This window comes from Corvus cornix, chromosome 15 (assembly GCF_000738735.6).
Source record: "Corvus cornix cornix isolate S_Up_H32 chromosome 15, ASM73873v5, whole genome shotgun sequence".
NCBI classification, from domain to species: Eukaryota; Metazoa; Chordata; class Aves; order Passeriformes; family Corvidae; genus Corvus; species Corvus cornix.
Window position 1 is genome coordinate 9,927,241 of NC_046345.1, and position 14,959 is coordinate 9,942,199.

The 14,959-nt window shown below is 42.8% G+C and overlaps 2 protein-coding genes across 7 annotated transcripts in view; one reads left to right on the plus strand and one right to left on the minus strand.

The window, feature by feature from the left end:
- Positions 1-13,598, minus strand: LOC104688556 (melanotransferrin-like). 4 transcript variants are annotated; one of them, XM_010398091.2, is made up of 19 exons: positions 13,512-13,598; positions 13,084-13,156; positions 9,845-9,982; positions 8,191-8,354; positions 7,738-7,837; positions 7,165-7,341; positions 6,816-6,978; positions 6,653-6,717; positions 5,838-5,995; positions 5,176-5,362; positions 4,877-5,025; positions 4,578-4,668; positions 4,205-4,273; positions 3,769-3,951; positions 3,354-3,510; positions 2,571-2,653; positions 1,574-1,758; positions 1,051-1,237; positions 1-760 (listed from the first exon to the last, which is right to left on the minus strand). In XM_010398091.2, the coding sequence occupies exons 3-19, from the start codon at positions 9,897-9,899 to the stop codon at positions 711-713; spliced, it is 2,223 nt and encodes a 740-aa protein (XP_010396393.1). In that variant the 5' UTR covers positions 9,900-9,982; positions 13,084-13,156; positions 13,512-13,598; the 3' UTR covers positions 1-710. The 4 variants fall into 4 exon arrangements, with proteins under 4 accessions (XP_010396393.1, XP_010396394.1, XP_019140663.1 ...); XM_010398092.2 differs by lacking the exons at positions 13,084-13,156; positions 13,512-13,598 and adding an exon at positions 12,728-12,766; XM_019285118.2 differs by lacking the exons at positions 13,084-13,156; positions 13,512-13,598 and adding an exon at positions 12,621-12,667.
- PISD (phosphatidylserine decarboxylase) overlaps positions 12,776-14,959 on the plus strand; it is a 24,829-nt gene continuing 22,645 nt past the window's right edge. The window contains exons 1-2 of one of the 3 annotated variants that reach the window (XM_019285121.1): positions 12,819-12,873; positions 13,554-13,704. In XM_019285121.1, coding sequence (XP_019140666.1) covers positions 13,556-13,704 — 149 coding nt within the window. In that variant the 5' untranslated portion in view covers positions 12,819-12,873; positions 13,554-13,555. Of the gene's footprint in view, positions 12,874-12,973; positions 13,705-14,959 lie in introns of those variants that run through there. The other 2 variants (XM_019285126.1, XM_019285120.3) reach the window with 2 other exon arrangements.

Consider the following 14,959-nt stretch of genomic DNA (forward strand, 5'->3'; position numbering starts at 1 on the left):
TCATATCACATTCAGGCAGTTTAATTGATAGATAACATTTTGACATTTCAGAGAATCTTAAATTAAAAGTGTCAAAGTACTATAATGTAATGGTTGGAGGTCTTGACAAAGAGGAATATCCACTGCTTTTCTTCACTCTAAGGCTTCAAGCATCCAGTTCTGCTGGCTATTAAGTGTCTTCATACATTTATTTGTGAGGAAAAAATAGTTTGGATTTACTAGTAAAGATCATTGGTTAAAGAAGAAATACATATGTGCATTCAGCAGGGACTATCTAGCTGCAACCAAAATCACAGATACAGGAAGACAATGCTGCAACTACCAAAATGTCACTTGATTGGGGGTTTTGCATGGAAACTGTTTATAAGACAAACAAGGCAAAATGCTACCAACTAACCTGTGCCACTCATACCAGTCTGTACTTTAGTCCATGGTACTGGCCCTGCTCTTTCCACAATGCTGATCCTAGTTCTGTGTTGTTGGTTGTGCTGTTCCCCATGCCGCCATGCTCCAAAAAAGAAAGGGGTGACATATGAGTAGTATTACATCATCATAAACATAAAATCTGCTGGAAAAAAAGGTGTTCAGTGTACATTTCTAGAGATTACTGTTTCCTTGCTGATTGCATTGCATAGTTTGAACTTGCACGTTTTCCTTTTTTTCAGCAACAATGGTGATGTATGTGCCCTGCAAAGCCTCTGTATTAGCTGTCAGTTGGATGAGGATGCACAGATATCCTGCTTGCAGAAGTCCAAGATGCCTACAAACCAGTAAGAAAGTATACACTTAAAGATGCTATCAGCTTTAAAAGTAGTAAATTCGTCAGATATTGTTCATTAAAACAGCAGAACAGAGGTCAAAATCCCCTTTTGAATTGCAGTTAACAACTTCATCTCACAGAATTCTAACACAGGGCTCCTTAGAAATTTGTTACTAAGAGGATTAGGTAGAACATACTTCTCCATGCAGTCTAAACAAAAGGCCATAGCTGTGCACAGAAGGCTGCCTGCTGCATTTCTCCCTAACTCAGAATTAAGAACTTGACTTTACCTGCAGGTGTGCAATTAAACACTGATTCTGCCAGCTGAATGAAAGACTCTCCAAGGATCTCCTGATAGCTCAGGTGACTTGCATGAACAAGGTACTGAGTAGTGTCTTTGAAAAGCAGATCACTTTCACCATACTTCCAGGACTGAAAGAGCTGGAACTCAGAATCCAATTTGCTTCCCAGAGAGTCCTGAACAGAAAATGAATAAAAGTTTCACAGCTTGGGTCATTAATAGCATTTTTATCTAGCACTGTTCTTATTAGTACAAAAAGATGCAGTTTTGCAGTGCCTTATTTCTCAGCAAAAGTATGGCCTCTGTGGAATGGGAACTGGTGCCAAAATACCCCTTTAGAGAATCCAAATAATTATTTTCTCAATTTCCCATGCACATTTTTAATTCTTTTGTATTGGATCTGAAGGCACTTTATATATGTAGTATATAAAGCTTTTAATCTTGAAAGGGTTCGCAGCAGTTGTACATAACAAATGGTAACATGCCAAGCTCTTCCCTGTTACCTGTCATACCTGGGATTTCAATAGAAAGTCAGAGATTTTAGTGACAGCAACCGGTCGAGTCATGACTGTGCTGGGGGGAATGGGGCCAAGGTTACAACCTGCCCATTCTGTGACTGCAGCGCGTGCTCCGTCTGGACACAAGAGTTCAAAGTCAAGAGGGGTATAACCTTTTGCCCAGCCAGAGCTGCCCAGATCTGAAAAGAAAATGAAGTGAAAGGAAATCCTTTTGAAAAATTAAAGCAGAAGAGAGGATGAATCTCATAAAAAATGTTAAAACTTGAGAGGAAGAAGTTTAGTCAGTGTGTTCAAAACAAACACAGTGTGTTATGTGGTCATTTCTTAGGAATGCATAAAGACCAGGGTAGTGTTTTCACTGAGGTCAGTGAACTTAACCTGCACCTATCAACTAAAACTAGAATAATATCAAGGCATATGAACAGCATATCATGTCTCATCTGCATCTGTAACCAGATCCCTTTCTGGAAACAAAGCAATTCGGCCTGCATGCCCTTTGCTTTCCCAAACAAACTGCTCATTGCTGCATGAATTCCCATGGGTTTCCAGCCCCTGTATACCTTCATTTGATTTTAGAGAGATTCCTCTCTTTAAAAAGTCTCTTCTGTTACTGAAATTGCCCAAAATAGAATTTTAGTGCGCTTTAATGAGGGTTCCTTTTCTCCTTGACTCTATGAAAGACTTCTTTTGGTTTGCTTTTTAAAGCTTTGAGCTTTCCAAAAATTTAGTGTAGTCTTCAAGGATGATTATCCCAACACACATCTTTGCACTGGGTGATTCTCCTTCTTTCCTCTCTTACAGTATTTGAATGTTAAGCTTTACTGGAACACCTACATGCAGAAAGCTTCTTGCAATCTTCCATTTACAAACAGAACTTCATGGACCTAGATTAAACCTGTAAAGACTGATCCTCACGAGTGATGGTCACATTGTGGGGAGTAACTGACATTTATGAACATTCTCAAAGGAAAAGAGAGTATTTCCATCTCACCCTCTATGTTCTGGAGCAGGTTAGAGTGTTCCAGGAAAGCTACATCTCCAAAGCTTCTTCCACTGGGATTGCCAACTAGGCACCTAGTGCAAGAAAAAAACAAGACGCGATCAAAGACAGCACTACATGATGACTGACATTTGGACAGTCACCTGAAACTAAAACAGGAATAGCTGCAAGTATCCCTCCCATCCCTAATTGCTTGGAATATGGCAGTGATCTCAGCATAGAGGTTTGCTAAGGCAATCCTTTTCATCCCTGACAGTAGCTCCCAAGTCAAAGCTGCGGCACAATGTGCACCTTCACCCATGCCTACGCAAGAAAGAGAATGGAATTCAACTAAATGCACACTATGTATATTTTGTAAGAGTGCTTTCACTTTTAATAGTCTTCTCTGTCTCTGTCTTCAACTATTTATTTTTTTATATCTCCACTCTATTTAATTATCTTCTGCATGCTACACTGCTTCTTACCACATCACCTGTGCTCTCTGATCTTCTGTCTTCCATCCCTTCCCTTTAATGAGTCAGTACCAATGCTCTAAGCCTTACATGTTTGGAAGCACTGCCTTGCTCTGGAAATGGTTTAACGACCATTTTAAATCATCAGTCAGCTGAAAATCCCATAGCAACTGCAACCAAAACAAAATACACACTAGCAAAAGTTTATACAGCCAGATGCTCAACAAATAGGAAAAAAAACCCTTCCAAAGAAAAACATCAGCAAAATAATGAGGCAATTCTGGCTATTGCTCTGCATTTCTGACTCTCACTAAAAGCTCACCTGAGTGCTCCCATATTGCCATAGTAACGTTCATTGTGACTTGCAGCACATCTGCTGGACACTCGAGCTCCTTCCACCTCACCATCTCCGATGCACACCTTGCACAGGTTTCCATCTGCTCCTGGCATGCAGCCCTTCCAAAAGTAATTCTGATAAGCTGAGTAAAGAAAACTCAGATGAGATTAATGACTCTTCACATATGGGAAAAGGCAGGAATGGAATTTCATCCTAACAACTAGCAAGAAGAGGGCTAAATAGTGTGACACAGTCAAATATGAGGAAAAGCTGCTTCAACGCCCTCTGAAACTGAAGTCAGCAGCTGCTGCTCAGATCCTCATGGCCCCATTTCTATTTTACTTCCAAATATAGAGCTTCAGATTTTCATGGTCTAGTTAAGAGATAACCCAGCCTTTACCAGAGCCAATATCACAGTTCTCAATATCATTCTGCCGAGCTCCCACTGTGTGTCTGGACAGAAGTAACCATCCTCCAGGACTGTACAGGTGACTGTGGCAGGATCGCCTTCCCCTAAGGTTATTGATGTGAATCTGTTTGGCACTTTTCTTAGCTAGGGCAACAGCATAAACGGGTGGTAGTGCTGTAAAACAATGACAACAACCAGTTATACCAAGACGATGAAGTATACCAGAAGGGTACAGCCGCCCTGCCCTCCCTCATCTTGTCACGTATCTTCAGTTACAGTGCAGACCTACACTCTTTGCTTAGCCACAAAGCTCTTGTCCTTGCACAGAAAATTCTGTTCTAAACCAACATGCAAACACATTCCTACATAAACTCTAGAGCAGTCTCAGGAAAACCTAGACTTTATGCCCTCTCATAGTTTCTGTTACCTTTGTGCTTAAGATGAATTAGTTTCCGTGTTTTCTCCATGGTCTCAGCTGCTGGGGCACAATCTCCCCCTGGAAGGAGAGATAAACATTAAGGATCTTGCAACTGCCATCATTCGTTTTACATGTCAGCATTCCTTCAAAACCCTTGTGATCCTCTTCAGCCATGTCAGCATCTTTGTCCGTTTAACAGAAGGCATAAATAAATAGACCAAATGCTAGAGCCAGTTAGTGGAAGAGCTGGGAAGAGTATTTGGACATTTATACTGACTCCTGCTTCCATCACAAAACATCACAAACTGTGGAAATTTAACTATATTCTTAATGGTACTTTTTTGATTCCCTCTCTTCTTGATAGAGTCACATGAAAACTTACCATAGCATTCTGCAGCTACAGGCACCAGTCCACATCTCCCTGCAATGTACACATGCGTTGCATCCAGGGTGACCGCATCAGCCTCACTACTCTGCCAGCAGCATTAGAGAAAATAACAAAACCAGGATTTGCATGAATTGTGTATCTAAGAAGCAGGACTTCTCCACTGGCTGGAAATTCCCCTGCATAAATTCCCTCTCATTCCCACTTATTCCTCAAGCTAGTTTTCCTCTCTTTAGTTCAGACAAAACATACGTACCCTGTGCAGTCTTATATCCTGACCAGAGGGAGTCTCCTACCTTGATCATTTCAATGCATTTGGTCATGGAAGTTGCTTGGACGCAGACCAATGGGTCGGATTTGATGCTCAGTGCCCACTCCTCACATTTGCGAAGTTCAGCGTCGCTGATGCAGCACCAGCGCACAATGCTGTTGTCCAAAGAGCTCCCTGAAATTGAAGCAGATTGTTTTACCAGAGCACCAATCTGTTGTATGTTAAGGTGATGTTCAGGTATATGCATTTGTGCCTGGAGGGAGGAACAATGTGGAAGGAGAACTTTTTCTTGCCTTAGCTACAGTCCTCTGGAATGGTTCTCACCTTCATGGCCAAGTCCCTTAAGGAGAGATACATAATCCAGACCAAGGACATAGGCAATCTCCAGCTTCTCCTCGAGAAGCTGCAGGTGCTGAGTGGCATCTCGGAACAACAGGTTCTTTCCCCCAAAGGGTGCTGAACTGAAGAGTTCAAATCTGGCTCTTTCATTTCCTTTATGCCCAAAGAGGCGCTAGGACAAGAACAACACTTTTAATTGCAACAAATCTGCTCATTCTTCCAGCAACAGGCAGCCCCAGCCTTCCCTCCCTTTGTATCAGTGGTCAAGATACCAAATACTATTTATAAGTTGGAAAAAGAGATGAAGATAAGTGATCCCTGCCTGAACCTATGAGTCTCCCTCAGATACATAAAAATTGATTCAAGTTCCAGGGCAGGATGAACATCATTAGCCATTTTCCAGCTTGTGTATTATGGGATCTTCCCCTTCTTTACGTATTTATTCCCAGCCTCCTACAGAAGAATACTTTAGAAAAAAGTAAAACCTTGCACAAGCAAATGCAAGATCCCTCCCCAGAACAAACATTTTTAGCAATTTTTATAATTTGATTATAAATCTCTCAAGAAAAAAGGCAAACTGGGTGATAATTTCCACACAAAGATGGAAGAAAAACCTGTGTCTGGACACAGACAACTTATTCGCTCACCTGGATCATGCTAAGAAATTTGTTGGTGATCTTCTGGAAGTTGTTGCGGGTGATGATGCCACGGCCAGGCCCCTTGCCCAGGTTACAGGTGCTGTATTCGGTTAGCTCAGCTGTGGACCCATCAGGACACAAGAGTTCATATTCCTGTTGTTCTGACTCTGAAACAAGAAGATACTCATGAATCTGTGAAGTGAGCCATGACTTGGCAGCAGGCACAGAGACAGAATATAAAACGTTTTTCAGTGGAGGTTGTTAAAGGTTACAAAGGCAGTACGGTGTACCAAGCACACTTGGGAAAGTTGTCCTTGGTAAGTACTTCTCTTATCAAAGAGAGGGACCTCAAACAGAGCTGTTCCAAAATACTCTTTAAGCTGTACCCCGGTAAATACATTTATTTAAAAACACTTACCTGCAAATACTACTGCTAACCACCTTTGGTACAGAGCTCAACCGAGTTTAAAAATACAAGGCAGGTATGCAGGAACTTTGCAGTTATACAGCTCAATACACTGAACTTGGAAAGGAATCTTGTAACTCAGGCAAAGCAAATACTGACAGCTGTGTCAGAGACTTTGATCTAATGAAATCACCTGTCTGCTTCCATTCTATTAATCTTCTGTGAGAAATCATTGCTCACTCACACTTTCCTGTTATATTTCTTTCTGATGTGTGTGGAGAGCCAAGAAATACCCCTGAACTGTTTGCAGGGATTGAATTTTCCCTGGGAAAGACAAAAATATAGGCATATCCCTCAAACACCTATGCAGGAAAGAGCACAGCCAGAGATTAAAAGAAAACTGCATTTTTATGATTACCTGTGGCACTCATAATTCTTAGATGATCTAAAAAGGCAACATCTGCCACTCCATCCTTCAAGCACCTGCAGGAAGACAAATGCCATCCTATTAACATTTCACTGGCTTTCCTCCCTTGTAAGTTCTTTTTCCCCCAATTCAGCCCCAGTGTCCCAGAACTCACCTGAAGGCTCCCTCAGAGTCATAGAAGGGCTCATTACTGCTTGTCTCACAGAAGTGGTTCCTGTCTCTGACATAGGATTTTTGTCCTTGGCAGAGAGCACACAATCGGGGAGCAGCAACACCAACTCCAGGGACGCAGCTTGCATTGAAATACTCACTGATTGCTGCAGGTGCAGGGGGGAAAAAACCAAAACAAAACAAAAAGAAAGATAAAAGTCAAATGGGAAAAAAAATCAAAAGAGGAAAAGGGGCCAAACATATCATGGCCATAACTAGTTCATCCTACATCTGCTGGCATTTCAGTTACTTTTGCTGTGGCCACAGGTAGCCCTATGGCTCCTATTGCCTACCTTGGCTCAGAGGTTGCGCCTCATCCCAGGAAAGATAATTTCTTGCAAGGAGAAAGCCAAGTGGAATATTCCAGCCCGATGTCCACCGGGCTCCGTTGTGGCAGCTGCGCACACCTCGTAGACTCTGGATATCCAGACCTCCTCGTTTGGCAATGGCCACAGCAAACACACAATTTCCTGCAATAGCAAAAAATGTGTAACAGAAAAAAAATCTCAATTTTGCAGCTTCCATCTGTGAAGAGGAGTTGAACTACTGTGAACATGGCTAAAGAATAAAGAATAGGCCTATTCAACATAGGTACTCGTGCCAGGAACTTAACCATGTACTGGCTACATGGCACCTTGTCAAACAAACAATGCAAGTTTGTAACTACCACAGGCAGAAAGGCTACTGGGTACAAAGGACCACTGCTATTTTATTCATCATCATTAAGTATTTTAGAAACAATTGTTAGCCACCTCCATATTACTACAAAGTTAATAGAAACATATTGACTTTTTTTTTCAAGAAATCTAGAGCCATTTCTTAGCCGAATCAGAAGTACAGTTTATTCTTCAGCTTTACCAGCCTACCTTGATCATAGATCTCCTTTGCCACTACTGCCAAACCGTACAGCTTTACAGCAGAGTAAACATCTCCAGCATCCAAGGAGGCAGCATCTGCTTTATTTGCCTTTAAAACAACAGCAAGACCCTCAAAACAAGTGTGTTTACAAGGAAACAAACGGAAGGTTCAAGACCTGCCTGAACAAATTTTAATTTAGTAGTTTGCTTTTGTCTATTTATTTCCAAGCAGCTTTCTATATTTCTTGGAGATTGCAAAGACATTAGCTGGGATAAAGCAGTACATCTGGTAGAATGCTCATGGGATGTAATTCTTGTCTCTCAAATGACTGTGCACTTTGTCATATAAGCAGTTAAATTATTTCAGTATCATTTTATTTTCCCATAGATTCTGTTTACCAGTTACTTTTCCAAAAGAGGATTTGGACACAAAATCAGTTTTAAAAATCTCTGTGAACTCACCCTGATTTTATCAATGCAGTCATATGTATTGTGCGCTCTGATGCAAGAAATCCTAGTAAAGGAACTGGCAGTAGTGAGAGGTAGCACAGCCATAAGTGCTTTGGAGAGCTCTGCACACTTTCTCTGTTCCAGGTCAGAAAGGGTGCACCATCGGAATTTCTTCCCTATAGGATCAAAAAGTAGTCAAGATTCGTAGGATTTCATGAAAAAACCCCTCAGTTTAACACCTTATGGAAGAGAGAAGTTATTCTATTTTATTTAACTTCCCAATAGTTTGATTGTGGTCACTCACACCCATATACCCACACATTTAGAGGCACCCAAGAGATGTGCCCACACCTGACCAAGGTCACTTTTGCCCAACATGAGGACAACATTTGCTGCTGAATCTTTACAATGTCTCTTTGCTTCCTTTTGACTGGATATAGTTTTAGGCAGATTTTTCCAGAATCAACAATTATTATGGCAAGATCTTTTGCCTCAGAATCTTCCTTGCTTCAACCTTAGTGAATTTTAGGTAAGGCTGCCACCCAAAATTAGGAGGAACCAAAGGTAAGGATGTGTTTATGGCTATGGCCTGTTTTCCTGTTGGGATAGCAAGAGAAGGAATGGCACTTACAATGTAGGGTAACCATCTTCCTGTTATCAGAGTGCAGTTTTTCTCCTAACAAGTCAACTGGGATGTGACTCTACCAGAACACAGACCTTCTAATCTTGATGTAAACATGCATTCCCCAGGGTTTATAAGTTTTACTGCTGTCCTTGGTTATCAATACAGGCCATTCTTTTAACCTTTGCTCTGCTGTTTCCTCTGGTGCTTTCACACACCAAGAAGATGTAATTAAGAGTGGAGGGGAAGGTGAAACTTCCATTTCCAGAAGGACTTGGAGGTTTGGTTGGTTTAAACCAACTACAAAGCTACATCTTAAAGGAACCCAGACATGCCAACAAAATTTCCTCTTTTGCTTTAGGCTGCAATTATTCCATCTCGTATTATTCCTCTGAAATGCATTCTACTCTGAAATATATCATCATATGCACCTCTGAGAAGATACTAGACATTTAAGGAGGAAAAAAGTGATTGCTGGGTACAAAAACAGCATGTAGTTATGTAACTCAAGAGAATCTTAAGCCATGTAATGAAAACCAGGACTGAATGCACAGAAAACGCCACAATATCTCTACCATTGTCATTTCCAGATGTTTAAGCATTTGACTCTCTGGAGAACTATTAATACTAGCAATGTTTACAATTAAATAATTGAAGTTTTTATTTCTTTGAGCATTGCATCAGACATTAGTCCTCCACTTGTTTTGACGTTAATTCAGTGCAATTTCTAGAAGAACCCGTAGTGGTTTTAGAGGGCAGCAGCTTGAGGTCCACTGCTTCATTTTGACAATATTAATGAGTACGCAGATCTCAACTATTCAAAGGAAACAAACCCTCACTGAATTACTAAGGAAGTTGTGTATCAAGCTGCTTCAAAACTAACAGGGTCACCATCTGCCAATGATCAAACAGAAAAAATACAGGCACAGCTCTAACTGCAACTTCTTTCTTTGCACAGAAGAAAACAAAACCAGAGCATATATTAGTTTGAATGTCACCCACCCAGAGGCAACCTTTCTCTCTCCCTCTCTGCATCAGCCTTACCTGAAGCCAGCAAAGAGAAGATGATTAGGACAATTAAAATCACTGTTTTCATCATTACAGCAGTTCAGCAAGGATCTTCTCTCTACCCTGACGCTCTGCCTTCTCATACCAGGAATTCCACAGTGATGACCAAAGCTTCTGGAAGATAACAAGGCGGGTTTAGACATCAACAAGGATAAATCAAGATTTAAGAAAACAAACTGTCAGAGGATGGTATATCCTCATATGCAAAGGAGAAAGGGACAGTGTCCCTTTCCTACACACAGATGGAAAATATTCATGCATTTTCCACTCCATTTTTATCAGACATAGAAAGAAATGTAAGCCTCTGCTTTAAAAATAAATAGTACTTCTGCTATTTCAAAAGGCACCCAAATGCCTTTGGAAGACAGGCAAGACCTACATCTAACTTACAAAAAAGATATCTCAAGCTAAGTGAATTGTCCAAACTAATGACCATATCTCTCTACAGAATACTGAAGGGTCCTTCTTACCTTATTTTTTTTTTCACCTGATAATGGCTTATCTACTCAGTAATTTTAAACAAAAAGTAATCCTATGGCTCCCTAAGAATTCAGAATAGAGCTGGGATACTGCTGACTGTCTTGATTCTCTTCATTCCATTCTAGCCCAGCAATCTCATCCAAACTGCCTTATTCCCCTATTTTCTAACACTTAACCTGAAGTATTATTACCTCTTAATTACTCTACAGCAGCCATTAACATCATTAATTCTATGGCAGGGAAAAAAATACCCTTATTTATATCTTATATATAACCAAGAGTGTCTGATGATGCATAAAATATTGTTAATACACTTTCATCTTTCCTGTTCAGGAAAGAATTAACTATTCCAGGAGTTCTGGAGGAATAAAGTCTTTATCCTAATTTTGTTTCCCTTCATCTTACAGATTTCCCTGGTACTTTGTCTACTTCATGTATATTTGCAGATACTTTTCCCAGATTTATTTTGTTGCCTTATGTACCCTTCCCCAGTGATTCAGTCATCATTCCTCGCTTGCTTCTTTCACACTCATATTGCTTATCTCTTGAGTTTCACAACTTCCCTCTCTACATCTGCAATATTTGTTGAGGCGTTGTTTCCCACTGATCTGATCACAGAAGCAGTTACACAGAATCACAGGATGGTTTGGGTTGGAAGGAACCTTAAAGCTCATCCCATTCCACCCCCCTGCAAAGGGCAGGAACACCTTCCACTAAATCAGGTTGCTCCAAGCCCCATCCAGCCCGAGGCATTTCTCACTTCTTCCTTTACGCCCTGAACAAATGTTCTCAAACCCCAAGACCTCCATTCTCTCATTTGTCGAAGAAGCTATGGTATTAATCCCCACTTTGACTTGGCTCACCTGCACAGGCCTAGCACAGCTCAGTACCCTTAGGGAAGTACATTTTATCCCTCAGTGAGTACAGTCCATATAATCTTACCAGATGTTAAAAAAACCATAAATGTAAGAACAAGACATATGATAAAAGTAATTTTGCAATAGTTACATATCCTCATATTTACTTATAATTCCAAGGAGAAAGATGAGAGCAGGACAAATCATTAATCAGTTTAGCCTTGTGACAATTATTTTACACTATAAACAAGTGTGTTACATTTAACTACACCTTAACCTCTGAATCACTTCTGAGTCAGTTCTGGGGAAATATGTCTGTCAGGCCCACCAGCAGGGTGCACTTACACATCAAGCTAATGGCTCTTGCAAGGCTTGTACCAAAGCACCTAACACCATCAAATCCCACCTTCTTTGAGGTTTTACTTCCTGCCAATCCTACCATTATGTACAGGATATGTAAATCCCAACAATTCAGTCAGCTAATAATATTACTGTTTCATGAGGGCTGTATCTGGATTTCCCCTCAATTTTTACATATTTAACAATGAAAGGCTTTCCTGTACATTTCTAAGTACTTATACAGACACTACTGCCTATGGTGATGTGAAAAAAGGCAGAATGACAAGAAGGTGCTGTAGACTTCATTTAGGCCTGGTCAGGAGAATAAACAAACATAAATCAGGAATTTAAATGAATCAGTTTGCCTGACAACCATGTCCTAAAGCACTGAGGATGTGGAAACACAGAGCCAGGACTCTGGAACTCTTTTCCTACTGATTCATCATGTGAAACTACCCCTCTGCCACCTTCAGAGAAAGGAAATTAGCTACTTCCCAGTAGTGTAGCATTTATTCATCCAGGGATGCATCTAAGAGAGTGGAAAACCAAATAATCTCTCTAAAATTCACTCTGGGCCGCAGGCATCCAGGCAAGGGACACCAGAGGAGGAACAGATGTTACTGCACTACCATGCCAGACATCTCACTTGGAGAAACAACATTCTGCCTGTCCCATGTTGTGTGTCCTCTCCCTAAAAACCCTGCCTTGATATTCCTGGTGCTCCCACACCTGGGGCAAATAACTTACCTATCCGTCAATAGCAGCGCTAAGAAGCAGATGAACCCCACCTGCCTCATCCTGAACTCCCCAGCAGCAGCCCCCTCCTCAAAGCGTACCTCCCGCTGGGCACAGCCCACAAACCTTCGTGGAGCGGCTTCATCGCCATAGCACAAACCCTCAGGAACCACCACCCTGTCCCCACGCTACATCTCCCGGGAAATGTCCCCATATCCCGTCCCCTCAGAGCCGGCCCTATCCCCACTCCACATCACCTCAGCGACGGCCCCTTCTCCCCCCGCGCCAAGAGAACAGCCCTCCCCACAGATCAAATCCCGCTCTGAAGAACGTCCTCACACCCGCATCCTCACACATCTCCACTCTGGGTCTCCCCTCACGAATGAACCCCTCCCTACGCCCCGCATTCCCCCAGGGAATGCCAGGGAATATGCCCCCACACACACACCACGCCCGGGACTGCCCGGTCCCTCACGGATGGCGGCCCCGCCCCTGGCCCCGCCCGCCGCGCGGTTCCCGCCCTCGCGTGCCCGGGACGCGGCAGAGGACGCGGCGGTGGCGTGGGAAGATGGCGGCGGCCGCGGCGCGGAGCAGGTATGGACACGGCGGGGCTGGGGCTGGGGCTGGGGCTGGGGCTGTGGCTGTGGCTGTGGCTGTGGCTGTGGCTGTGGCTGTCGCTGTCGCTGTCACTGTCCGGCCCCGGCAGCCCTGCCTGACAGCCGGCACCCCGCGGGGGAGGAGGAGCCGTGCCGGGGGCCGCAGCCGCCCCCTTCGCTCCCCCCTCGTTCGCTGACGTTTCCTTACCGGGTGAGTGCGGTTATTTCTCCAGCTTTGGCCCTGCCCTTGGCATGTGCGAGGAGCCTTGCCCTCCTTCAAGCTGGAAAGGAAGATAAGGGGTTTACATATCTTAAGAACGAGAAGCGTGTGGCCTTGTATAGTTTTAACTAGGTTTTGCAGTCTCTAGCTGTCAATGTGTAAGTACTGAGTAGAAATCGGTGGATACGGGCAGCTACAGCCCCTCGGGTTATGCAGTCCCGGGGGACGATGGCTGTCAGGAGAAGCACCTGGCTGGGCACTAACACTCCTCTACAGGAATTATCCTCTTGCAGGTTGTGCTTTTCATAGCAACAAAGCAGATTAACGAATGCTGTTTCTAGGCCACAGAGTCCCCTTTTTCCCCCTTCTTTCACAAAACCTGGAGAAAACACCTTGTGCACAGAGCATGCTGTTACCTCCGGCCTCAGTAATGGCAGCAGAGTGTTGTCCCTCTCCAGAGATGGCTGAAGACACAGAGGGGCTGAGGTTAACGTGGAATTCGTCGGCAGTTCCTTTTCCATCAGCCTGCAGTCGGGTGGGAGAGGCAGGAGGTCAATACTCCCACATGGCTTTGTACCCATCAAGGTCAGGCTGTCAGGAGCAGGGAAGGTGAGACTGTTTAGTTTTGTTATCTTTACCAATTTTTATACAAATTTCAGAGGAAGGTGGAGACTGACTTTCCAATGTTGGACACCAGAAACAATTTTGGTAAGAGCTTAGGGTTAGGTGTTGTGTCCTTCCACTGTGCTGATCTCTCTGAGGAAGTAGCAAGTCCCAGGTGCCCGCCCTGCCTCAACAGTGTGAACAGCACCTGGATGCTCCTGTGAAGCCAACACAACTCGTTCTGTTCTCACTGTGCATTTTATTATAGACTGTGTAGGAAGGCTAATAAACTTCTCAAATACTAATGCTTTAGGCTGCAGCTAAGTTTGAATAATTTTTTTCCATTACTTTTTAGGATTTGAAAACTCTTCTGGTATATTTAAGTTTAATGCTAACTTGATTAGTTCTTAATTTTTTTAATCCCTTAGAAGTAGCCCACAGGCTCCCACCTTATTGATGAGCAACTGCTCCTTTTATCCCAAGTGTTCTTATATGTTGTAAAACAGGCCTTGTAAGTCCACAAATTAGTGTAGGTCTGGTGTATGACCCAAGAGCAGCAGGTGACCTCGTTGTTCATGACAAATTACAACGTTTCTTTCTAGAACATACCAGTTCTGCAGCAGTGGGAACTCTTTTTCTGTCTTGCTAAGGAAGTAATATCCTGGGAGATGATACAGCAGTGTGGCATGTTTAGCACATGATTACAGGAATCTGGGGCTTGGGGAGGGTCTGTCCTGTCACATTTGGGTTAATACAAGGATTTTAACAGAGACCATGAAGCAGAAGGGCAGAGTGAGATATTCTGACACCGTTGCTATGAGGATAAGTGAAAACTGGAGCTGTTAGTCCTTGGCTAATGTTAAAGCATAGTTACCAAGTGTGTGCTGGCATAATGATGTGACTTCTAGACAAGAAATCTGGTATTTGCAGATTCTTCTTTGAAATAAAGGGATTATGTCTATACGTAACTCAGTAGACACCTGAAATTAATTCTTTAAATTCTTAATAATGACTTCCTGAGATTGAATGGCCCCAAATGATGCAATAGCTTGTAAGCTACTGAAGTAATTGCGTCCTCGGCATGTATCTGATCAAGAGCAGATGAAAGGCCAGAGGGCAGTTGTGGCATTGCTTCCTGGGAATGAGCAGGTTGCACAAAGATCTGGTTCTTCCTAAGGGCCTGAGCCTGTTGAGGTGAGAACACTGTGCCTCTCCTCCCTCTGATCTGTCTGACAGCAGAATGTTGCCAGGCCACAGTCAA